This window comes from Salvelinus sp. IW2-2015, linkage group LG9 (genome assembly GCF_002910315.2).
Source record: "Salvelinus sp. IW2-2015 linkage group LG9, ASM291031v2, whole genome shotgun sequence".
NCBI lineage: Eukaryota > Metazoa > Chordata > Actinopteri > Salmoniformes > Salmonidae > Salvelinus > Salvelinus sp. IW2-2015.
In genome coordinates, this window is record NC_036849.1 from 9,207,269 (window position 1) to 9,234,598 (window position 27,330).

General features: G+C 45.6%; 1 protein-coding gene across 3 annotated transcripts in view; it reads left to right on the forward strand.

The window, feature by feature from the left end:
- Nucleotides 1-27,330, forward strand: part of LOC111968542 (disheveled-associated activator of morphogenesis 1) — an 87,077-nt gene that overhangs the window by 25,559 nt on the left and 34,188 nt on the right. For all 3 annotated transcript variants that reach the window (XM_023994190.3, XM_023994191.3, XM_070445129.1), the window contains exon 2: nucleotides 11,805-12,048. In XM_023994190.3, the coding sequence (XP_023849958.1) occupies nucleotides 11,866-12,048 (183 nt within the window). In that variant the 5' untranslated portion in view covers nucleotides 11,805-11,865. The remainder of the gene's footprint in view (nucleotides 1-11,804; nucleotides 12,049-27,330) is intronic.

The following is a 27,330-nucleotide window of genomic DNA, read 5'->3' on the forward strand; positions in this document are numbered from 1 at the left end:
GGATGAACCAGACTTGTGGAGGTCAACAATTTATTTTTGAGGTCTTGGTTGATTTATTTGGATTTTCCCATGATGTCAAAAAAAGAGGCACTGAGTTTGAAGGTAGGCCTTGAAATACATCCACAGGTACACCTCCAATTGACTCAAATTATGTCAATTAGCCTATCCGAAGCTTCTAAAGCCTTGACATTTTCTGGAATTTTCCAAGCTGTTTAAAGGCACAGTCAACTTAGTGTATGTAAACTTCTGACCCACTGGAATTGTGATACAGTGAAATAATCTGTCTGTAAACAATTGTTGGAAAATATACTTGTGTCATGCACAAAGTAGATGTTATAACCGACTTGCCAAAACTATAGTTTGTTTACAAGAAATTTGTGGAGTGGTTGAAAAATGAGTTTTAATGACTCCAACATAAGTGTGTGTAAACTTCCGACTTCAACTGTATCTGTTGCAGTGGCATTCTGTATAACATTGGGAGTTAGCTAGGATATTGCTGAACAAGAGGGTGGGATCAGGTAGGTGTGTGTGTGTGTGTGTGTGTGTGTGTAACTCCATTCCTGCAGGGACCAGGGACTCTCTGCCCTTTTGGTTATTTAATGAGCGGGATGGAGGCATCCCCCTAGGGGCTTTAAACTATGACCCCTTTAGCATTGCCCAGGGGAAATAAGGGCAGATTGGCCTGTCGGCACCCTGCTAATATTGATCTCAGCAACTCTCTAGACCCGGAGTGCTCCAATCTGCAGTCTGAGCGATCTGATTCCAATTGCATTCTGTCAGGAGAGCCCCAAAACACCCCGACCAAAATCAATTCCAAATGGCCCCTACTCCAACCAAAATGTAACACACATGTCACTTGCTAGGCTATATGACTTGTATGGCTGCGTCCCAAATGGTACTCTATTCCCTATGGGCCCTGATCAAAACGAGTATACTACATAGGGAATAGGGTACAATTTGGGATGCAGCCCTGGTTTGTTTTCATATCCTGTGAATGGGAAATTGCCCCTTACCTCAGATACAGACACACGCGTCTCTATTTCTGTCCTTGTTTACTTTCCTCACCCAGTGGTTCCAATGCTGGTGTCTAGATCATCTCCATTATAATGGGATCTGACAATCAGATGAGCTAGTTTTCCATCCATGCAATGAGTGAATGTGTCACATGGTAAAATGTGCGTGTTTTTATAAATCTAGTATCTACTGTTGCGCCAAACTACGAGTACTAGGTAGACACACTTTGCTTCCATTTGATTACATATTGATGCCGGTTAAATCGTTTAGTGGATTTGCTGGGTTCATTAAGGAAAAACCCATCCCATGGTGTGATTGACTAACCTCATTGAACTGTACTGGACAGCCTGACTCTCTCTTATGTGAAGCCTAAAAGTTTGTCCTGGGTTTCGCAATGCTGCTGGATCATTGATTCCACTTTAAACGTTCTGGTTTCTAAGGGGAGGGCTGTGTTGCGCTTAATGCTCTTACAGTACCCAGCTTATCATTCGATCCATGTTGGTGATGTTGACATGGAATCAGAGGGGTCTGAGCTTCAGATCTCCTTTCTCAGATGACAAGGATAAGACAGACAGGAGTCTGTCGGGTAGGATTGATTAGATTAACTGCAAATGTAAATCATGTATATGTATGAATCACTATCAATCAGTGCACCTCCATCTCAACATAGATGAAGTGTGTAGGTGATGATAGCTAAGCACATCTTACATTTCTCCATCGAGGCAGGGCCAGAAAGACTGATGATGAAAGGAAGTAAAGCCCACACACATTTATGTGTTTTATTCTCATCCGTTGGTATGGACTTCTAGCAGTGAAGTGCCTATGGTTGGATAGAGTTCAGTACATCATTGGGCTGGGAGTGGGAGCTTGGCTCTGGTTTGCCTGTCATTAGCAGACAGAGACAGGCATGTGATGGGGAAGCCCCAAGGGATAGGCTCCTCTCTGTATGGTTTAGTCAGCCTAGTGAGCCTTTACTGTTAGCACGCTGCTTCACATATTTTTGCATCCCAAATGACACCCTTTTCCTTGTCTAGTGCACTACTTTTGAACAGGGCCCATAGGTCAAATCAAATGTTATTGGTAGCATACACATATTTAGCAGATGTTATTGCGGGTGTAGCGAAATGCTTGTGTTCCTAGCTCCAACAGTGCAGTAATATCTAACAATTCACAACAATACACACAAATCTTAAGTGAAATAAGAAATGAATAAATATTAGGACGAAGGAAGGAAGTTAGTGCACTATGTAGAGAATAGGGTCTCATTTGGGATGCAAATACTGGAACGTGTTCACAGTAGTATACTGTGATTCCTGTCTGTGCTATGATCTCACCAGTTTAAGTGTATTTTTTAAAATGGTTGGTTGATTTTCCTCTTCCAGTTTTATATTTAGGTCATAAGTTAGATTTGCATTCTAAATGGCACCCTATTCCCTATGTAGTGCACTATTTTTGACCAGGGCCTATAGGGAATAGGGTGCCATTTGGTACAGAACCATAGATCAGTATTTGACTTGGCGACGTCGAGGGAAATAATAAACACACTGGCTGAGATAGATTAGGGCTGTTTCTACATTCCACATCATCGTAATAAAGATACATCTACATGATTGCATTACATTGTCTGCTGTCTGGCTGTCATAACTTCAGGTCTTTGGCAACTCAACTTGGACTTCCTGTGCAAGGCGAGAAGGGGAGAACACGGGAGGAACTCATGTCTTGCTTTCTATAGAACACGCTGAACAACTCAGATGGTTGTGCACTTGTTGATGATTCCGAGAGAAGAAGTAGACCGTATGATGCATGTTTACTGCTTGTCATTATTCATCAGCCAAAGAAGCTTGTTTTGCTCTTTGTATATCAATCATACTGAAAGGGTTGAGGTTGTAACCTCTTCTACGTGACATTTAAGTTGTTGAAACTGATTGTTCTCTACAATTAAACACTAGACAACCAGGTGTGGGAAGTTCCCCACTAATTAGGGACCTTAATTCATCAATCAAGTTCGAGGGAGGAGCGAAAACCCGCAGACACTCGGCCCTCCGTGGAATGAGTTTGACACCTGTATTCTATAGCTTTGTTTACCTACAGAACATTGTTATTGTATTGTTGTCCTGAGTCTGACAGCCATGAACTATCATAAGGCCATGAGTTTCAAATAATATTTTAATGCAGACTTTATTTAGGCAAAATGGATGCTCCGACCAAATGGTCCCCACACACTTGATGAACAGATATTCTTACTGGATACAGTGTGTGCCTGGCTGTACAATATATGTTGGTTTGGTCCAGCAGGTCAATGAGCAGCAGCAGGATGTGTAACATCTGGTTTACATTCTGTCTCTAATGACCAAATTAGAACTACATCATCTCTGACTGACCGCTGGGCTGCTGAGCAATACACTTCTAAGTTACTTTATTTCCTTCCACCCTTTCTCTATCTGCAGTCCTCCTATGCTGCTGCTTATAGTGCAGTGAGTTTGTATTAGAGTGGTTATCAAGGCCAGTTGCCCAATCCCAGATTAAGCCTATTCCTGGACTAAACTGCTTGGTCAATGGCGAATAACTCCCTTGAAAGGGCTTGTTAGAACAGGAATACACTTAATCTGGGTCCAGGAAACCAGGCCCATACTGCAAGTGAACAATGCTCCAATCATTCAGCTATAAACATAACATAATCAGAAATAGGAGCAGAGGAGTGTCTAAGTGTCTGCTTTTATCAGAAGCCCTAACTCAGAGCAATGGCAGAGAGAGCAAGTGAGTCATCTTTTAGTGTTGTGTGTACAGCAATCAGAAGTTTGACGCAGCTGAGCACTGGAGAGAATATCAAATTGTCCTGCCTGTCAGGAGACTGATAAAGATCACGAACATCCTGCGATTGTTCAGGACTTTTAATTGCCAGATGTTCTCAGATGTGTGTCTTTGGAAAAAAAAAAAAAAATGTTTTTTTGCAGAGGGGTTACAGTGCAACTCATGGCCCTGTATCCAATATGACATCTGTACCCAATATGTGTAAATAGCTCTAGCTACGAAGAATCCAATAATTACTTCTTGAACACGTTGAGCGTATCTGGTTTTGCTTTAAGGGCAACAATCAGCCTGGTATGTTGTCTAAGAACACTTTGGGATCTCGAGATCACTTAATTTGATTCTGCACATCGTGAGTTGTATTTGTTCAAACATTGTTTTCGGGTTTGCCTCAACCTGATGCTACGCAATTATAGCCTAGTAATACTCGTTGTTATTGGCATTGTTAGTTAGATGCCTGTCATAGGAGTCAGCAATACCAGTCAAACTACAAGACACAATTCCACTTCAACACAGCCAATTTCCTTTAATTGTTTGAATTTCAATGGAATTGATCCCAACCCTAATTTGAATGACTCTGCCAGCTCAGTCGCTGTGTGTTTTTCAGCTGGTACAGCGTAATCAGAAGGGCTGTTACAGTAGGAACATGTGTGGGTGTGAATGAGCGAGTCTATGAGAATCAACCAGTGGCACTGCACACATCCTGTTTTCTCCTGCTGACTCACCTTGGTACAACAATCAGAACAGATGTGGCTTCCGAAGCTCAGCGTCTCGGAGGGAGGGAGGCACGTTGGTGTATCAGCATGTTTGTGTTGTGAATTGGGGATTATGAATTCATGGATGTGTCATGTAGGGGACTGTCTGTGTTGGATCATGGAGGATCATGAGTAAATTGAATTCATGTATAGCTCAGACATGCAAACATACAGGCTATTCACCCCCCACTCATGATCATCTCCCAGAATGCTCTCTGATTGCCTCTTTTGGATGTACAGTATACTCCCTTTGTCATATCATGGATAAACAGGAAATAGGATACAAATGAGACTGCTAATAAAAGTAACTGCATCAGTTAGTATTGCTATCAGCATCCTGACTATTACAAGCTGCCCTTTGAAATGGAAGATATTAAAAATCCCCAGTCGGACTCTTTGTGCTTAGTCTTTAATAAACGCAAGGGGAAAAGAAAGGAATATGTAAGAGAAAGGAGAGGGAAAACTCGGTGTTTATTGATGGCTGTGCTTCAAAGAGTATCGCTTCCCTGAAGTTGTCCTGTGTGTGCGTGTGTGTGTCTTTCCTGAAGCTGACCTGTGTAAGAGGTGGGAATGGTTTCGCCAAAGGGCTCTGATCCAGGTCTTACTACAGCTCTTATGCAGTACCTGCCCTCCTTTTGGTTTCCTCGTTAGTTCCCTGTAACAGAACATCTCCCTTTCTAAAGATGGATCGTGTAAAGTTCACAAGGACATCATCTGCTGTTGTAGGAACTGACAGATTCACTGGAGTTCAGCACATGTGGAAAACACTCAGTTTGCGTCCCAAATGGCATCCTACTCCCTATATACTAGGGGCCCTGGTAAAAAAAAAAGTAGTGCAGTAAAAAGGGTGCCATTTGGGACGTACTCTCTGTGCTGATGATGGTAGTCCATTCAGGAAGGACAAGGTTGCACATAAATAAACAGACCGCTTCATGTGTTTTTAAAATGACTGCCGGGGAGGGAGACTTATTTTAATTTGATTTCCTGGAGAGACGTCTTGGTTTTATGTCATGTTTAGGTTAGGCATCTCTAGATGATGTGTGTTTGTTTTATACTTTATCGGCCATTGTCTTTATTGCCATATAATGTTCAAACCATCTGCCTTTTGTACGCTGTTGATTCAGTGATGAAACAATTCAATTAGGAAATATTAAACATATATCTTACAATATCCTATGCTAGCAAATATACAACATAGGCCTACCTGCTGCAAAGAGTGGTCATTCACCTTTCTAGTCTTGTTTGGTCTGTTCACATTTGTCCATACCTACTGTAAGAAAGTGGTAAAGTTGTTCTCTAATAGGCTACTGCAAGACTTCAATGGTGTGGATTGTATGGGTTATGTGTGTTCCACAACCACAGGATTTAGCCTAGCTACACAATCACATGATTTAGCTTAGTTACACAACCACAGGATTTATCTTAGTTACACAACCACAGGATTTAGCCTAGCTACACAACCACAGGATTTAGCCTAGCTACTCAACCACAGGATTTAGCCTAGCTACTCAACCACAGGACTTAGCCTAGCTACTCAACCACAGGATTTAGCCTAGCTACTCAACCACAGGATTTAGCCTAGCTACTCAACCACAGGATTTAGCATAGCCATAGCTACTCAACCACAGGATTTAGCCTACCTACTGTACAGAACCACAGGATTTAGCACACCCACACATTCTTAGTTCAAGAAAAGCCTCTTTATAGTAACTGAAGATGTTGAATGATGGTGTTTGCTTAGTCCTTTGTGGAAGGTCAGAGTAGTGCTTGCTTGGGAGTTTTGGAAGCTGATCTTTCTCGCTCTGGCCTTGTGTATATCGACCTCTCAGAGGAGAAACATTGAGCGCATCTAACCTTGTGTAAATTATTCACTGAGATTTTTGTGAATGAACCTTAAACAGAGTAGACTGCCCTCAGTCTGACCTTAACCTCACTGGGGACCACACTGTCTGCTATCACAGACTGCTGGGTTTCATTTTCCTCTCCTGCGGTTGTTAGATTGGCTTCTCAGGCCAGTCCTGGTTTCTGTTAGCTAACCCCAGTTAATATTCATGTAACTTTTCAGTTTAGCAAAATTATGAGGTGATATTATTTTCTTTTGCTTTTCTCCTTTCATTTAGATTTTTAATCTTGTTCTCTCAACAGGAGTTGAGTCTCTGGTTCCTGCTTAATCAAAGCTCATAGATACGAGTCACATGATTTACACTCATAACATCCACATCTCTCCCTCTTCAAAGACTTACGTACTGCCATTTGTCTTACTGGCCCAGTCTGGATCTTAGAAATCACTTTGCTTAAGCTCAGATTCAATCTGTGACTTTACTGTGAAATGCTTACTTACAAGCCCTTTCCCAACAATGCAAAGTTAAAAGGTAAGAAATGTAGCAAATAAAAATAGTAACACAAAAGACAACAACAACGAGGCGATTATAAAAGTAGTACTGGTACCAAGTCAATGTGCAGGGGTATGAGGTAGTAGAAGTAATATGTACATGTAGGTAGGGGTAAAAGTAACTAGGCAATCAGGATAGATAATAAACAGAGTAGCAGCAGCGTATGTGAAGAGTGTAAAAGTGTGTGTGTGTGTGTGTGTCTATTGCCTGCTGCTAGTACATGAACATGAAGACCAGTAACCACTTCACCACAGTGAGTTGAGCTGAGAAGCAGCGGGTCTTCCCAGTCAGTGCACTAATCCCCACAGTGCCTGTGTTTGGATGTACAGTGAGCTGAGAAGCAGACAGTGATTCTACCCAGTCAGTTATCACCACAGTGCCTGTGTTTGGATGTACAGTGAGCTGAGAAGCAGACAGTGATTCTACCCAGTCAGTTATCACCACAGTGCCTGTGTTTGGATATAAATCCTGGTCCTGTTGTGTAGGGTCACTGAGAGGGATGCGGCAGGCTGAGGCCCCTCGGCATAATATTGCTCTCTCTCGCTCTCGCTGTCTCTCGCTGTCTCTGTCTCTGTGTTTTATAATCATCAAAAGCCACTGTAGCTAGGCCCCTAAACCAATCTGAGGATTGTGAGGGGAGACATATGTTCTGGACCGTGTGGTGAGGTAGCTATCTACCCATATATTTTAAAGCGGGTATGTTTGCTTTTATCTAATTCACTGAATTAATCAGACACTGCCGTTTTAACTGTCACCACCAATAAATCCACGATAATGGAGAATTCAAATAAGCATTTTTCCACGGCTGGCCATGCTTTCCACCTGGCTACCCCTACCCCGGTCAACAGCCCTGCACTCCCCACAGCAACTCGCCCAAGCCTCCCCCATTTCTTCTTCACCTAAATCCAGATAGCTGATGTTCTGAAAGAGCTGCAAAATCTGGACGCCTACATATCAGCCGGGCTAGACAATCTGGACCCTCTCTTTCTAAAATTATCTGCCGAAATTGTTGCAACCCCTATTACTAGCCTGTTCAACCTCTCTTTCGTATCATCTGAGATTCCCAAAGATTGGAAAGCTGCCGCGGTCATCCCCCTCTTCAAAGGGGGAGACACTCTAGACCCAAACTGCTACAGACCTATATCTATCCTACCCTGCCTTTCTAAGGTCTTCGAAAGCCAAGTTAACAAACAGATTTCCGACCATTTTGAATCCCACCGTACCTTCTCCGCTATGCAATCTGGTTTCAGAGCTGGTCATGGGTGCACCTCAGCCATGTTCAAGGTCCTAAATGATATCATAACCGCCATCGATAAGAGACATTACTGTGCAGCCGTATTCATCGACCTGGCCAAGGCTTTCAACTCTGTCAATCATCACATTCTTATTGGCAGACTCAACAGCCTTGGTTTCTCAAATGATTGCCTCGCCTGGTTCACCAACTACTTCTCAGATGGAGTTCTGTGTGTCAAATCGGAGGGCCTGTTGTCCGGACTGCTGGCAGTCTCTATGGGGGTGCCACAGGGTTCAATTCTCGGGCCGACTCTCTTCTCTGTATACATCAATGATGTCGCTCTTGCTCCTGGTGATTCTCTGATCCACCTCAACGCAGACGACACCATTCTGTATACTTCTGGCCCTTCTTTGGACACTGTGTTAACTAACTTCCAGACGAGCTTCAATGCCATACAACTCTCCTTCCGTGGCCTCCAACTGCTCTTAAATGCAAGTAAAACTAAATGTATGCTCTTCAACCGATCACTGCCCGCACCTGCCCGCCCATCCAGCATCACTACGCTGGACGGCTCCGACTTAAAATATGTGGATAATTACAAATACCTAGGTGTCTGGTTTAGACTGTAAACTCTCCTTCCAGACTCATATTAAGCATCTCCAATCCAAAATTAAATCTAGAATCGGCTTCCTATTTTGCAACAAAGCATCCTTCACTCATGCTGCCAAACATACCCTCGTAAAACTGACCATCCTACCGATCCTCGACTTCGGCAATGTAATTTATAAAATAGCCTCCAACACTCTACTCAACAAATTGGATGCAGTCTATCACAGTGCCATCCGTTTTGTCACCAAAGCCCCATATACTACCCACCACTGCAACTTGTATGCTCTCGTTGGCTGGCCCTCGCTTCATACTCGTCGCCAAACCCACTGGCTCCAGGTCATCTACAAGTCTCTGCTTGGTAAAGCCCCGCCTTATCTCAGCTCACTGGTCACCATAGCAGCACCCACTCGTAGCACATGCTCCAGCAGGTATATCTCACTGGTCACCCCTAAAGCTAATTCCTACTTTGGCCGCCTTTCCTTCCAGTTCTCTGCTGCCAATGACTGGAACGAACTGCAAAAATCACTGAAGCTGGAGACTCACATCTCCCTCACTAGCTTTAAGCACCAGCTGTCAGAGCAGCTCACAGATCACTGCACCTGTACATAGCCCATCTGTAAACAGCCCATCCAACTACCTCATCCCCATACTGTATGTATTTATTTATCTTGCACCTTTGCACCCCAGTATCTCTACTTGCACATTCATCTTCTGCACATCTACCATTCCAGTGTTTTAATTGCTATATTGTAATTACTTCGCCGCCATGGCCTATTAATTGCCTTAACTCCCTTATCTTACCTCATTTGCACTCACTGTATATAGACTGTTTTCTTTTTCTACTGTATTATTGACTGTATGTTTTGTTTTCCACGTGTAACTCTGTGTTGTTGTATGTGTCGAACTGCTATGCTTTATCTTGGCCAGGTCGCAGTTGCAAATGAGAACTTGTTCTCAACTAGTACCTGGTTAAATAAAGGTTAAATAAAATAAATAAAAAACAATCTGTAGTGTTGCACTGTGTTTTCTCTATAAAGAAGACAATAATCCAGTAATGGCTCTCTCCCATTGACATACAGGACTCTCTGTCTCTTTATTTGGAATTCTTGGATGTCTGGTTTTATAACAGTACATTTAGGCCTCAGTTGTGGTTAGTGTCGTTTAAGGTGAGGGAGAACACATTTTTGTTTTCATGAGCATGGCCTTATTTCTATTAGAGCATGTTGGATGACACTCATTCATATTCCATTCACCCAGTTCAATGTAACAGCGATAGGTTTAGGCTACTACATGATACTAACATTTTCCCTATACCCAACATGAGGTTGCTACAACCTAGCCTATGAATGAAAGTTTACAACGTAGGTGACCACAGGTCGAGAGACATTTGAGGTGACAGACATTGACATTCAATAGCGTCTTGCACACTCTTGCCTGCATCTAGCTGATATAGGGTGTAATCCAAAATTGCAAACAAGAGTTTCTATTGGACAAATTCAGGTATGTTTATCCACGTTTTGTTCCGTTTGCTTCAGTTTTAAGAAATGTTTTTTAACAGAATCGGCGGAATGAATATACCCCTGATCATGCGTAAACAGAGTTCACTCTCGTAATAGCCACATTTTATTCCTTCTCTTCCCTTCACTTGTGGACTTCAATGCACAACACAGCTGTATGTGACCAGGAGAAAAAACCTTTCCAAGCCAAACCGCTACACACAGCCTACACACAGCCTACATTGTTATCACCATATTAACTAAAGTAACGTCAAAGTCAGCATTGCTAATAGAACTAACGCATTAGTAAACTTGCTACAATCATGCAGTAATGTTATTGTACAGTCAGTAAGCAGTTACACCGGGGCGCCATGGTGGCAATAAATTAGTAATACCAAAAGCTTATCTTCCAGTGTTGTGTTGGAAACTCAGCTAGCTAACATAGCATCCCTCTGTTTGAGCAGGGTGTTTCAGTAGGCTAAACTAGCTGGCTGCATTTGCTAGCTAAGTAAGTGGAACTGAAAGTTAACTTTTTTGGGGGGAAGAAATCTATTTGTTAAACTGTTCAACTATTGTCTTTCTCTCGCATTTTGAGTCAACTACTCACCACATTTTATACACTGCAGTGCTAGGTATCTGTAGCTGATGCTTTCTGTACTAGATTAATTCTCTGGTCCTTTGATTGGCTGGACAACATGTCAGTTCATGCCTCGAGCTCTGATAGGCTGGAGGACGTACTCTGAAAGATATAATTACAAGTCTATTGAAGGGGGTGAGAACCACGAGACTCCTATGTTTTGTATTGAGGTCAATGTACCCAGAGGAGTACAGAAACTAGCTGTCCACCGGCTACATCATGGTGCTACCCTACAGAGTGCTGTTGACGCTACTGTAGACCTTCTTTGCAAAATAGTGTTTTCAATCAGTTATTTGGTGACATGATTATGTTTAGTATAGTTTTATCTAAAAAAGGATAACTTTAAGTTTTAACATTTTTATTTTTATGAAATTCACTGAGGAGGATGGTCCTCCACTGAGGAGCCTCCACTGTTTGGCCTGTGTTTCAACTCAGCCATCCACATTTACTTGAAGAACAGTGCAGATGCCAAGTTTGGTTGCAGAATGACCGTTTGTGCTGTTTGTTCCGTCATTCTGCCCTGTTCAAGTAAATGTGTTTTTGTTAAATTTCCTGTGGAAATTGTTAAAAGTCATCCTAAAAGTCATTAAAATCTGTATGGTTTGTTTTACTTTGCAATCATTGGTTTTTGTTTGACATACATTTTTAAAGTGAAACATCTGTTATGTCTCATTCTGTGACCGTGGAATTGCCCATGGCATAGATCATGTGACATACATCATGCTCTGGGAGTGACATAGACCACACCCTCAGGGTTATAATTTACATATATCACACCCTCAGAAGCCAAATGAATAACCTGGTTAAATGACTCCAACCATGTATTCCACTAACAATCTGTCTTGTCTCCTTCTACAGGGAGCCGTGGTGAGCGACGGTAACGTTCCCTAGAAAGGGCCCAAACCCTGGCCGCCACGCCATGGCCCCTCGCAAGCGTCCAGGGCGGGGCCTCTCCGATATTTTCTGCTGTTTTAAAGGGAGTGATCACCCGGAGATCACCTACCGCCTTCGCCATGACAGTAACTTCATCCTACAGACCATGGAGCCCTCCCTGCCCATGCCGCTTGAAGAGGAGCTGGATGCCATGTTCTCTGAGCTGGTTGTACGTACTGTCCTTGGGCTGGGCCCAATGCCATGCTGAACTGCTGTCTGTCGCTCACTCACTCACTCATTCTATTGCTCTACTCTGCTTCTCTCGCCCATTAAAGGGATACTTCGGAATTTTGGCAATGAGGCCCTTTGTCTAGTTAGAGTTGGCTTGAGAAACTACTTCTAACTTCCTTAATACTGGACACAGAGACATACAAATGGTATCTCCCATTTAATCTGACTCTGGGGAAGTAGACAAAATGCCTCATTGCCAAAATCCCAAAGTATCCTTTGAAGAGCTGCTGGTTGGTAGTTGGTTCAGCTCTACAGTATAGATGACTAAAGGGATCTTGCCATTTATGGCTTTCATTTATTATATGATTACAGTCGAATCAAAATATTTCAGGACTGTGAAGTATTTAACTAGTTTAATCATATGTGGGGATACGCGGATGGCCATGTTTGAAGGCGAAGCGGCCAGGTCTGCACTTGCTTTTCTTCAACTCTTTTCAGGGCCTGGCTGTGTGATTTGGACTCATAAATACTCACTAAGGGAGGAGCTCGCATTTGATATATTTCCTCTGAAATACTTTGTTAGCTTGTTTCCAGCATAATCAATGCTTCTTGACAGCAATATAAAGGCATTTTATTACTAGCTTGAGTACACTAAAAAGGTTGAAGCCTGCTCCCTGCAAAGACATTTGCATTTTCGTCATATAGCAGACACTCTTATCAAGAGCGACAATTAGTTTGGTGAGACAACCTCAGTAAAGTAGTTATCAGCAAAGTCAGGGCTAGTAGGAGAAGACATTACTTTTTTGGGGCGCCGTAGGATTAATTTAAGATACTCTGTGAAGAGGTAGGGTTTCAGACATTCTCTGAAGATTGGCAGGAACTTTGCTGATTTAGCGTCAGGAGGAAGCCATCTTTGGGGTGCCCTGACAGAGCATTGACTGGGCTGAGCGGGAGCTGACCCCCATAGGGGTGCGAGGGCCAAGAGACTAGAGGTGGCAGAATGGAGTGCTCGGGTTGGGGTGTAGGATTTGAGCATAGCCTGAAGGTAAGGAGGGCTAGTTTCCATTGCTATTCCGTAGGCAAGCACCATGGTCTTGTAGTGCAGGAAGAGCAGCTCTGTCTTGTCGGGGTTGAGCTTGAGGTGGTGGGCCGACATCTAAGCTGAGATGTCTGCCAGGCACACAGAGATGCGTGTTGCCACCTGGGTGTCAGAAGGGGGGAAGGTTGAGTAGTTGAGGAAATAGTTGAGTGTCATCTGCATAGCAGTGATAGGAGAGATCATATGACGGAGCCAAGTGGCTTATTGTATAGAGAAAATAGGAGAGGGCCTGGAACCGAGCCCTAGGGGACACCAGTAGTGAGAGCATGTGGTGCAGACTCAGATCCTCTCCACATCACCTGGTAGGAGCCACCTGCCAGGTAGGATGCAATCCAAGAGTGTGCAGTGCCTGAGATGCCCAGCTCTGAGAGGGTGGGTAGGAGGATCTGATGGTTCACAATGTCGAAGGCAGCGGATAAATCTAGGAGGATAAAAACAGAGTCAGCTTTGGCGGTGCGGAGAGTCTCCGTGACAGAGGAGAGCAGTCTCAGTTGAGTGAGCCGTCTTGAAGCCTGACTGGTTAGGGTCAAGAAGATCGTTCTGAGAGAGATCGAGAGAGAGTTGGTCAGAGACAGCATGCTCAAGTGTTTTGGAAAGAAAGAAAAGGCATAACGGTCTGTAGTTTTTGACGTGAGAAGGGTCGAGTGTTTGTTTCTTGAGGAAGGGAGCGACTCTGGCTTTCTTGAAGTCAGAGAGGACGCAACCAGTAGTCAGGGATGAGTTGATGAGGGGAAGTGAGTAATGGGAGGTCTCCAGATATGGTCTGGAGAAGGGAAGAGGGGATGGGGTTGAGCGGGCAGGTTGCCGGGTGGCTGGACATCACTAGTTGCAGGATTCCATCTGGAGAGAGTGGGGAGAAAGAGGTCAAGGCGTAGGGGAGTTCTGTGAGAGTGGGACCAGTGGACTCAGTAGGCTGAGTGAATTAGGAAAGGATATCGTCAACCTTCTGTTCAAAGTGGTTAACAGTCGTCCGCAGAGAGGTAGGTAGGAGGTGGAGGATTGAGGGAGGAGAAGGTGGAAAAAAGTTTCCTAGGGTTAGAGGCAGAAGAATGAAATGTAGAGTGATCAAAAGTGGCTTAATAGCAGATACAGAGGAAGAGAAGGAAGGGATAAGTTCCTCCGGAACTTTACTTTTCCTGCGTTTCAGCTCAGCTGCACGCAGCCCTATCCTGTAAGCTTGCAGTGAGTCACTCAGCCACGGAGCAGGAGGTGAGGGCCAAGAGGAAAGGGGACAGTGAGAGTCATAGGATGCGGAAAGGGAGGAGAGTAGGGTTGAAAAGGCAAAATCAGGAGACAGGAGAGAGAAGGATTTAGCAGAAGGTAGAGATGATAGGATAGAAGAGGAGAGAGCAGTGGGAGAGGGAGAGCAAAGATTGTGATGGTTGAGTGGGTAGGGTTAGAGGAGAGAGGGAGGGATAGAAGTTGTGATCAGAGACTTGGAGGGGGGTTGCAATAATACAGTGTTTCAGATGAAGGAAACTTCAGAAAACTCAGAGGCCAATGCTTCCTCTTTGTATGGTCATCACAGGGTCAACAAAGGCCCAGCGCTCATGCCTCTATAGGGATAGAGAATAGCTTCTTCCTAGTGCTCATCCTAATAACCCCAAGCTCTCTGTTATCCCCTTATTACTCTCACTATTGATCCATTAAAAGGTTAGCTGCCATGAGTGAGACATGCTCATCCTCATTTAGCTCTGCAGACTCCATTGAGAAGGGGGCCAGTGAGTGTCTGTGCAGGCATTGGCTACCAGTTCATGATGGTGCCTGTCCTTGTCCCTACCCAGCAGCAGCAGCAGCCAGCAGTACAGTCTGGCCCCTCGACTTGCAGGGCTTCCACGCGCTCCGCCGACCGAGTCAGTCGTCCCAGGCACTGGCCAAACAAGACAGAGAATCCATCTGCAGCCATTGTGTCCTGATTGGACCTCTCACAATGGGCCAAAACAGAGATGTCAAACAGTATCAGCTTAAAGTCCAGCATGGTAAACACCACAGCTCTATGCCTCAGGATGAGGGAAATATGGCTTGGGTCATATTGAGTAGGCACGAAACGGAAGAAAACTGTCAAACGGGGAGGTGCCTTAATAGACGAGGGGATGTTGCCAAGCATCCACTTAGTTCATATTTGAAAGAAGAAGAGTAATACAGGATACATACAGAGAGCTGTGTTTTGTTATTTTCTTTTAAGTTATTGATATTACTTCAAAGGTCAGCAGAAAAATTATTTAGGAAGCTCTCTCGTTATCTCTAAGTTATTTCAGTCCTCCATTCCTTCCGTCCGTCCAGTGGTGTAGTGGTGCCTGGAAAAGTGGGTACTCTAATTTTGCCAAGAATTCCTCAAATGGCCCGACCAGCAAAGGAAAGACATCCTGTCTTATTTATTTAAGAAACAGTGACATACACTCTGAACACCCTAAAATGATGAATCCCATATTGGTCTTTCACAGTCAGGCCAACCCAAGCTGTACTGTGCAAGTATGCTAATAGTAGTTCTACTATTGAAACAGGTTTTCGCTCTGAAAGTAACACTTTTTTAATAGAAAAACAACAAAATTGGATGTTCTAAGTCCATAACAATGCTTAAACCACATCACGAGACTACTTTTATTTTTGAGAGTAGTTACCCTTTTAATTCAAGTGCACATGCACCTTGCACTGTGGTTTAGTTAGCAGTGTTTCTGTAGCACATGAGTTTGCAAAACAAATGGTCACTGGATTGATGCAAATCATGATATCATTCTGCCAGGTAGGCATAAGCTACTTTGTAGCTACTTTTTGGGAAAGTCTTTCTATCTAGCAGAAGACAGTTAGGCCTATCATTAGCATCGCTATGTCTTTCCTGTTCCTTAATTGTTTGAAACTTGGACGTTTTTACTTCATATTAATGTCTTGCCTTGGTTCAAAGTAGCCTATAGCCAAAATCCCACTATAGAAATGTTGAGACAATTATTTTATAAATACTTCTATTGGTTTTCTTTCAACTTTCTTTCATTGTCTAACAGCCGAATGCATTATTCTAGTCATATTCGCAACCCATGATAGTTGTTGCATCTTTAGATCTCCCCTCTTTCTACATTTCTAACAGATATTTCCATCTCTCTCCATTAAACCGCTCGCATGTGTGGCGCGAATTTTAGAACTGTGTTCTCCCGCAAATTGCATTTTGGAACATTTGCGCAAAGGCCTACCGCAGTTTGCACAATGCTGCGCCTAAAATGTGAAGAAATAATAGTTAATCAACATTTTAGGCTAAACATTCTGTTCCTGTTCCATCAACCTTATTAATTGATACGACATATACATCCTCGACACTACTTTTATACGCGTCATGGGGATTAAGAAGTGAGTATACGCAATGCCCACTGAAAATAAGTGGGTATACGGCGTATACCCTCCACTACACCACTGCGTCTGTCCGTTGATGCACCAGACAGTTGTGTGTCTCTGACTTGGGGCTCCACACGTCTCGCCTGGATAAGATCAGGCCTGTAGCTTGGCAGACCTGGGGAAGAGCTGTGGCATCTGGCAGTGATGTTTTCTCTCTGGTATGCCTGTTGTTCACACTGAACTATCTGCTCTGCTTTAGATACTCTGTTTTGATGGGTTTTATGTTAGCCACATTTCATGCTGTCTGTTGGTCAAAACAGTTTTTTTGTGCCTTTTTTTTCACTCCTTCTCCACATCCTCCACAGTCATCACTGTGCTGTTATGGGGAGAGATAGTTGACCTGTAATAACTTACACATGAAGTTGATATATTTGCACCCAAACATATGGTTTGAGAATGAACTGAGAGGCGTTGCAGTGGATAGCAGCCGTTTTACTGGCTCCTGACCAATTCTGCTATTTTGTGTGACTGAAAACAGCATCTGGAGATCAGAACAGTGATCACTAACTGGTTTCTACTTCAACGAGTCAGCAGCTATGGACGTTCTGCATACTCCGACACAGCATCTGGAGATCAGAACAGTGATCACTAACTGGTTTCTACTTCAACGAGTCAGCAGCTATGGACGTTCTGCACAACTCCGACACAGCATCTGGAGATCAGAACAGTGATCATAACTGGTTTCTACTTCAACGAGTCAGCAGCTATGGACGTTCTGCACAACTCGACACAGATCTGGGATCAGAACAGTGATCACTAACTGGTTTCTACTTCAACGAGTCAGCAGCTATGGACGTTCTGCACAACTCCGACACAGCATCTGGAGATCAGAACAGTGATCACTACTGGTTTCTACTTCAACGAGTCAGCAGGCCTTGGACCGTTCTGCATACTCCGACACAGCATCTGGAGATCAGAACAGTGATCACTAACTGGTTTCTACTTCAACGAGTCAGCAGCTATGGACGTTTTGCATACTCCGACACAAGGCCCTAATCACCGGGACTCAAAATTGGATGAGATGGCGCGAAAGATGCAGACGAGCCGGCATCCAGACCAAACTTTGTTGACAAGTAAATAAACCGCCTCTAGGTACAGTCACTAGAGAACAAACTGGACGAGCTCCGTTTGAGACTATCCTACCAACAGGACCTGAAGAATTGTAATGTTCTATGTTTCACAGAGTCGTGGCTGAACACAAAGATGAATAATATACATCTTGTTGGCTTTTCCATACATCTTCAAGACCGGTTGGCAGCCTCAGGTAAGATGAGGGAAGGAGTGGTGTGTCTGTTAACTGCTGGGGCACAATCTCGAATGTTAAGGAAGTCTCAAGTTTTTGCTCTCCTGAGTTTAGAATACCTTATGATAAGCTGCAGACCATACTATTTACCAACATATTTTTCATAGCACTCTATTTATCAATGCAAACCAATGCTGGCACTAAGACCACACTCAACGATCTGTATAGGGCCATAAGCAAACAAGAAAGTGCCCACCCAGAGGCAGCTCTTCTCATGGCCGGTGATTTTAGGTGCAGGGAAACTGAAATATGTTTTATTTCATTTTTATCAAGATATCATAAGTGAGACTACAGGCAAAACAATTCTAGATCACCTTTTCTCCACACACACAAACTTATACAAGGCTCTCCCCTGCCCTCCCTTTGGCAAATCTTACCATAACTCTATCTTGTTTCCTGCTTACAAGCAAAAACTCAAACAGGAAGTACTAGTGGTCTGATGAAGTGGATGGTAAGCTACAGGACATCCGCACTGAGCTAATGGCTAGAGCTGCCGCTTTCAAGGAGTGGGACGCTAATCCGGAACGCTTATAAGAAATCCAGCTACGACCTCTGACAAGCTATCAAACAGGCAAAACGTCAATACAAAACTAAGATCAAATCCTACTACGCCTGCGCTGAAGCTCGTCAGATATGGCAAGGCTTGCAAACTAACACTGATTACAAAGGGAAACCGAGCAGCGAACTGCCCAGTGACGCGAGCCTAGCAGACGAGTTAAATGCCTTATATGCTAGCTTTGAGACAAGCAACAATGAACCATTCATGAGCACCAGCAGTTCCAGACCATTCTCCGTAGCCGATGTGTTTTCAAGCAGACCACCATAGGTTACCTTGGCGTTCTTGGGCACAGGGACTGTTTAAATTATTTTTGCCCCATAGCCTTGAAATGTTTTGAAAGGCTGGTAATCACTCACATCAACACCATCATCCCAGATGTCCTGGACCCACTCCAATTCACATACCGCCCCAACAGATCCACAGATTACGTAATCTTTATTGCACTCCACACTGCCCTCTCCCACGTGTACAAGAAGAACACTTATTTGAGAATGCTGTTTATTGACTACAGCTCAGCGTTAAACACCATAGTGCCCTCGAAGCTCATCACTAAGCCCTGGACCCTGGGACTGAACACTTCCCTCTGCATCTGGATTTCCTGACGGGCCAACCCCAGGTGGTGAGGGTAGGCAACAACATATCCAACACACTGAGCATCAACACGGAGGTGCCTCAAGGCTGCGTGCTTAATCCCTTCTTGTACTCCCAGTTCACCCACGACTTTGTGGCTGCGCACGACTCAAACGCCATCATTAAGTTTGCTGACAAAACAGGACAGTGGTAGACCTGATCACCAACGATGATGAGACAGCTTATAGGGAGGAGGTCAGTGACCTGGCAGTGTGGTGCCAAGACAACAACCTCTCCCTCAACGTTAGCAAGAGCTGATCGTAGACTACAGGAAACGGAGGACCGAGCACGCCCCCATCCAGATCGACTGGGCTGTAGTGGAGTGGCTTGAGAGATTCAAGTTCCTTGTTGTCCACGACAACTAATGAATTAACACACACACACCAACAGAGTCGTGAAGAAGGCACGACAACGCCTCTTCCCCCTAAGGAGTCTGAAAAAATATGGTATGAGCCCTCAAATCCTCAAAGTTCTACAGCTGCACCATTGAGAGAATCTTGACTGGCTGCATCACTGCTTGTTATGGCAACTGCTTGGCATCCGACGCAAGGCGTTACAGAGGCTAGTGCATACGGCTCAGTACATCACTGGGGCTGAGCTCCCTGCCATCCAATCCTCTATACCAGCCGGTGTCAGAGGAAGGCCCAAAACATTTTCAGACTCCAGTCTGGAATCATAGACTGTTCTCTCTGCTACCGCACAGCAAGCGGTACCGAGGCACCAAGTCCGAAACTAACAGGATCTAGAACAGCTTCTACCCCCAAGCCATAAGACTTCGAAATAGCTACCCGGACTATTTATCTAACTATCTGCATTGACCCTTTTTGCACTAACTCTTGACTCATTACCTACACTGCTGCTACTGTTTATTATCTCTCCTGTTGCCAAGTCACTTTAGCCCCACCTATATGTGCATTCTGTATCTACTCGTGCCCTGTGTTTTTATATTTTACATTTATTTAACTAACGGAGGGCCAAGCAAGTCATTTAAGAACAAATTCATATTTCCAATGACGGCCAGGAAAAAGGCCTCCTACGGGTACGGGGGCTGGGAAAATATATCCAAGTTATCGTTACTCATTGTTTATTTATCCCTCATTATTATTTTTTCTATATTTTTTTTCTATTTTTCCCTTCATTGTTGGGAAGTTCCCATAAGCATTTTCCTGTTAGTCTGTCTGTTGTTTACGAAGCATGTGACAAAAAATGCGATTTGATCCAGTCCAGACAGGAATTCTGATGCATTATAGGTGTTGTCATAGAAATGGGGTGTTGTCTGGTCACGCGTAATGTAATAAATAATCCTTTGATATCCCACTTGGCAGCCGTCCTGTCTGGAATCTGTCCAATGGTATTCTATGGGATGTCAATAATGATGTGATATTGCAGGGACAATGGATGTTTGGCTGTAAGTGGTCATGATTATTGACAGACATACAGAGGGACCAGACAGCGGTATCAATGGCGCTGCAGGCTGGTTTAGATGTTGGGAACAGCAGACACATATGGATGGGCATACACACACACACCACACACCACACACACAACACACACACACAACACACACACACACACACACACACACACACACACACACACACACCACACCACACCCACACACACACACACACAGCATTCATAGCTGTCCTGTATGGCTCAGTTGATAGAGCATGGCGCTTGCAAAGCCAGGATTGCAGGTTAATTTCCTTGGGCCGGCCACCCATATGTAAAATATATGCACACATGACTAATCACTTCGTATAAATCATCTACTAAATATAGTGTGTGTGTGTATAAACTCAGCAAAAAATAAACGTCCTCACTGTCAACTGCGTTTATTTTCAGCAAACTTCACGTGTAAATATTTGCATGAACATAACAAGATTCAACAACTGAGACATAAACTGAACAAGTTCCAACAATGTGACTAACATAAATGGAATAATGTGTCCCTGAACAAAGGGGGGGTCAAAATCAAAAGTAACAGTCAGTATCTGGTGTGGCCACCAGCTGCATTAAGTACTGCAGTGTATCTCCTCCTCGTGGACTGCACCAGATTTGCCAGTTCTTGATGTGAGATGTTACCCCACTCTTCCACCAAGGCACCTGCAAGTTCCCATACATTTCTTGGGGTAATGGCCCTAGCCCTCACCCTCCGATCCAACAGGTCCCAGACGTGCTCAATGGGATTGAGATCCGGGCTCTTTGCTGGTCATGGCAGAACACTAACATTCCTGTCTTGCAGGAAATCACACACAGAACGAGTGGCATTGTCATGCTGGAGGGTCATGTCAGGATGAGCCTGCAGGAAGGGTACCACATGAGGGAGGAGGATGTCTGCGTTGAGATTGCCTGCAAGGACAACAAGCTCAGTCCGATGATGCTGTGACACACCGCCCCAGACCATGATGGACCCTCCACCTCCAAATTGATCCCGCTCCAGAGTACATGCCTTGGTGTAACTCTCATTCCTTCGACGATAAATGCAAATCCGACCATCACCCTGGTCAGACAAATCCACGACTCGTCAGTGATTAGCACTTTTTGCCAGTCCTGTCTGGTCCAGCGACGTTGGGTTTGTGCCCATAGGTGACATTGTTGCCGGTAATGTCTGGTGAGGATCTGCCTTACAACAGGCCTACAAGCCCTCAGTCCAGCCTCTCTCAGCCTATTGCGGACTGTCTGATCACTGATGGAGGGATTGTGCGTTCCTGGTGTAACTCAGGCAGTTTTTGTTGCCATCCTGTACCTGTCCCGCAGGTGTGATATTTGGATGTACCGATCGTGTGTAGGTGTTGTTACACGTGGTCTGCCACCGCGAGGACGATCAGCTGTCCGTCCTGTCTCCCTGTAGCGCTGTCTTAGGTGTCTTACAGTACAGACATTGCAATTTATTGCCCTTGACACATCTGCAGTCCTCATACCTCCTTGCAGCATGCCTAAGGCACGTTCACGCAGATGAGCAGGGACCCTGGGCATCTTTCTTTTGGTGTTTTTCAGAGTCAGTAGAAAGGCCTCTTTAGTGTCCTAAGTTTTCATAACTGTGACCTTAATTGCCTACCATCTGTAAGCTGTTAGTGTCTTAACGACCGTTCCACAGGTGCATGTTCATTAATTGTTTATGGTTCATTGAACAAGCATGGGAAACAGTGTTTAAACCCTTTACAATGAAGATCTGTGACGTTATTTGGATTTTTACGAATTATCTTTGAAAGACAGGGTCCTGAAAAAGGGACGTTTCTTTTTTTTGCTGTGTGTGTGTACACACTACCGTTCAAAAGTTTGGGGTCACCTTGTTTTTGAAAGAAAATTCACATTTTTTTTGTCCATTTTAAAATAACGTCAAATTGATCAGAAATATAGTGTAGACATTGTTAATGTTGTAAATGAGGATTGTAGCTGGAAACAACAGATTTGTAATGGAGTATCTACAAAGGCGTACAGAGGCCCATTTATCAGCAACTATCACTCCTGTGTTCCAATGCCACGTTGTGTTAGCTAATCCAAGTTGATCATTTTAAAAGGCGAATTGATCATTAGAAAACTCTTTTGCAATTATGTTAGCACAGCTGAAAACTGTTGTTCTGATTAAAGAATCAATAAAACTGGCCTTCTTTAGACTAGTTGAGTATCTGGAGCATCAGCATTTGTGGGTTCGATTACAGGCTCAAAATGGTCAGAACTTTCTTCTGAAACTGCTCAGTTTATTCTTGTTCTGAGAAATGACGGCTATTCCAAACTAGACACTCTAATGTACTTGTCCTCTTGCTCAGTTGTGCACTGGGGCCTCCCACTCCTCTCTCTATTCTGGTTATAGCCAGTTTGCGCTGTTCTGTGAAGGGAGTAGTATGGACAAAAAATATACTTTTCTTTCAAAAACAAGGACATTTCTAAGTGACCTGTAACTTTCGAACTGTTGTGTGTGTGTGTGCACACTGAGTATACTAAACATTAGGAACACCTTCCTAGTATTGAGTTGCGCCCTAGTCTATGAGCCTAATTAGGGCATGGGTGGGCCTTGGAGAGCATACGCTCACCCACTTGGGAGGCAGCCCCACCAACAGGGGAGCCAGACCCAGCCAATCAGAATGAGTTTTTCCCCACAAAGGGGTTTTATTACAGACAGAAATAACCCTCAGTTTGATCAGCTGTCTGGGTGGCTGGTCTCAGACGACCCCATAAGTGAATAAGCCGGATGTGGAGGTCATGGTCTTGCGTGGTTACACGTGTTCTGCGATTTGTGAGGCCGGTTTGACGTACTGACAAATTCTCTAAAATGACATTGTAGGCGGCTTATGGTAGAGAAATGAAAATGTAATTCTCGGGCAACAGCTCTGGTGGATATTCTTTCAGTCACTATGCCAATTGCACGCTCCCTCAACTTGAGATGTATGTGGCATTGTGTGACAAAACGGCACATTTTTGAGGTGCCTTTTATTGTCCCCAGCACAAGTTGCACATGTGTAATGATCATGCTGTTTAATCAGCTATGCCTCCCCTGTCAAGTGGATGGATTTTAATTGCAATGGACACATGCTCACTAACAGGGATATAAAAAAAAAAGTACACAAAATTTGAGAGAAGTGCTTTTTGTGCGTATGGAACATTTGTGGTGTTTTTATTTCAGCTCTTGAAAAATGGGACCAAATATACAGTTCATTCGTAAAGTATTCAGACCACTTTTCTTTTCCCACATTTTGTGACGTCAGTCTTATTCTAAAATGTATTGTGGCGTACAGAAGGTCAGCCACCAGGGGGAGACTCGTCGAGGGCTGGTGACAGACGGCGTATACGTCACGATGCGATGACCATCTGCTGGACGTGCCAGGTCTCGACGGGCTCTCCGGCCAGGACTAATTGGGGCTGATTGGGGATTGGTGTGTAATCAAAGGCTGATTGCTCACCAGCTGTACAAGTCCCATAAAGCTGCCAGAAGGGCAGCACACAAGGGAGAGACTGGGGGAGAGAAGGACTCCCGTATAGTTGGGAACGGTACCAGAGGTAACAGGAGGGAGTTCAGTTTTGATCCCCACAGGCTACAGCTAGACCCGGAGCCCAGAAGACGGTATCCCGGAGAGGGTCTCTTGGGGGAGACCTTTTCTTTTGGCCGATTATTTTAATAAACACCTTTGAAACTGAGCTAATCCTGCTCTGTGTGTCTGATCTGTGTAAACGTTTTGACCCAACCCCCTGCGGGCAATCTGACAACGTGGTCAAATCAGGGATGACTTTTACTCAGCATGGACGAGTTGATAGCTCAGTTCATCCGAGCCCAACAAGCCCAGCAGGCGGTTCAGGAACGAACGCTGGAGGAACAGCGGCTACAAAACGTCCACCTCATTGAGGAAATCAGGAAGTTACAAGGAGGAGCGTCTACTGAATCACATCCAAACCCATTTTTAATCAAGCTAACAGAAGATGACGACATCGAAACCTACCTCTGTACGTTTGAACGGACAGCACTACGGGAAGGATGGCCTAGGCAGAAGTGGGCCAGTCTCTCGGGGAAATGCCCAAAAGGCGTATTGGGACCTGAATGATGAACAGGTGGCTAACTACTACAGACTCAAACGGGGAGATACTCAGCCGCTACGGGTACAGCCTGGCCCATCGGGCTCAGCTATTCCACAACTAGAGTTTTGCAGCCGACACATCCCTCCCGAGTCCAGATGAGCGACCTACTACGCGTCACCAGGGGATGGCTCCTAACCGACGTACCCACCCTCTCCATCCTAGACAAAGTGGTCCTGGATCGCTTCCTACGGGCACTACCCCACGACATGAAGAGGGCAGCGAGTCTATGCGCGCCCCAGACCTTGGAGGGCCTCCTGGAAGCAGTGGAGACGCATCAGAACACTCAGGCTCTGCTGAGTGGTAGCCGGGCTGAGTCGGCGACCCATTCAAGAAGTCGGAAGGACAGCCCCACTGCTGGGTACCCTGAACCAACAGTCGGCAGGGCCAAAGGACCGCAAACCCTTGTAGAGACGGCTGGGGTAGGGCCGACATGCCACCGACGACCCCAGGTTGTTGGAGACCAAAGGAGTTTTGAGTGTGGCACCCATGTGCACATGGCCTGGAATTTCCCGGCTTGAGAGGAGTCGATGGCATCTGCAAGTCCCAGAAGCGAGGTGAGTCATGCAGTGAACTACGTCACCTCCTGTTGGGCACACCACGAATCAACTGAACCCATGGTCCCGGTGAAGGTTGACAGACACAACACGGAAGCTCTATTAGACTCCGGAAGTATGGTTACCCTTGTAACCACGGGCCTGCTGAACCAGGAGACCGAATGGAGTAGGGAGATGTCCATTTGCTGTGTTCACGGGGACACAAAGCGGTATCCAACCGTATGGGCCAACATTGTGACGCCACAAGGGAACTGCCAGATGATGGTGGGTGCAGTACCAGAGTTGCCGGTACCTCTCCTAGTGGGACGAGATTGTCCACTGTTCGCGGCCCTGTGGGGGCACGAGCTGAGGAAGAAGGTACGAGCCGTAAGAAGATGAGAGCGAGGACGACCCATCGCCTGTGTGGCCCGGAAGCAAACGGTTGACCAACCTGCATCTACGGGTCCGGGGAACCACGGGAGGAAGAGCCTCCCCCTCCTCGATTTCGAGGGGCCAGTCGAGACACCCCCTGGGGGCCAACTGAGGGGACAATTCGGGACGGCCCAGTGGGAGGACCCTAACTTGAAATCCGCCGCAGCCCAAGTGATAGCGATGGATGGACAGCTACTTCTGGGGGTGAGTGACAGGCAATACTCCCATTTCCAAATCAAGAATAACCTTTTGTATCAGGTGTCGCGCCAACAGGGGGAACTTCGAGAGGTATTGTTGCTTCCCCGACGGTACGTGGGAACTGTTCTTCAGCTGGCCCACATCCACCTGTTGGGGGCGCACCTGGGAATGGAGAAGACCCGGGAACGGATCGCCGCCCAGTTCCACTGGCCCGGGATGAGGAGGGCCGTGGAAAACTACTGTTACAGCTGCCCGGAGTGTCAAATGACTGCCCCAAAGGCACACTTCCGAAACACACTGGTCCCCCTACTGATCATCGGGGTGCCCTTTGAACGCATCGCCATGGACATAGTGGGACCCCTGGTAAAAACAGCATGAGGACACCGGTACATCCTGGTAATCGTAGACTATGCCACCCGGTATCCCGAGGCCATTCCCCTACGTGCGGCGGTGTCCAAGGGAATCGCTCTGGAGCTGTTAAAACCTCTTTAGCCGGGTGGGCATCCTGAACGAGATCCTGACAGACCAAGGTACTGAGTTTATGACCCGCCTAATGAAAGATTTGTGTGCTCTCCTGCAGATCAAGCAGGTCCAAACCTCCGTCTTTCACACACAGACGGATGGGCTCATCAGGGCGGTTGAATAAAACGCTCAAACAAAATGCTGTGGAAGGTCATCGAGCAGGACGGGAAGAACTGGGACCAGCAACTACCCCACCTAAATCTTCTCAATCCGAGAAGTACCCCAGTCCTCCATGGGGTTTTCCCCTTTCAAACTCCTCTACAGGAGGAGGCCACGCGGCCTACTGGACCTCGCCAAGAAGGTGTGGGAAGCCCAACCGACCTCCTTATGCAGCGTGGTAGAGCACGTGGAGATGATGAGGGAGCGGATGACAGCCATATGGCCAGTCGTGAGGGAACATATGGAGAAGGCCCAACGCGCCCAAGCCCAGGTCTACAATCGGGGACCCCAGCCCTGAGAATTCCAGGTGGGAGACAGGGTGTTGGTCTTAATCCCCACGGCCGAAAGTAAGTTCCTGGCAATATGGCACGGGCCCTACGAGGTGATTGAGAAGCTGGGACCTGTCAATTACCGCGTACGGCAGCCCGGGAGACGGAAACCTCCCGAAATGGCATGAGAGGACAGCCTTGGCCGTGTTATGGTCGGGATGCCAACAGTACCAGTGGTGGTCCCGAGCAATGAGGACCTCGACCCGGCCCAGAAGCAAGAGCTCAGGGAGCTCGTCGATCGGAACACGGCGGTGTTCTCCGAGAAGCCAGGCCGCATGACCCTCATTGAACACCACATCCGTACCCGGCCCGGGGAAATGGTACGAAAGAGGCCATATCGGATTCCGGAGGCCCGAAGGAAGGCCGTGAAACAGGAAGTGGAGGTTATGCTGAGGATGGGGGTCATTGAAGAGTCTCACAGTGCATGGTGCAGCCCCATCGTGTTGGTGCCCAAACCGGACGGTAGCCTGTGCTTCTGTAATGATTTCCGCGGTGTGAATGGCATAAGCTTGTTCGACGCCTACCCCATGCCGAGGGTGGATGAGCTCATCGACCGCT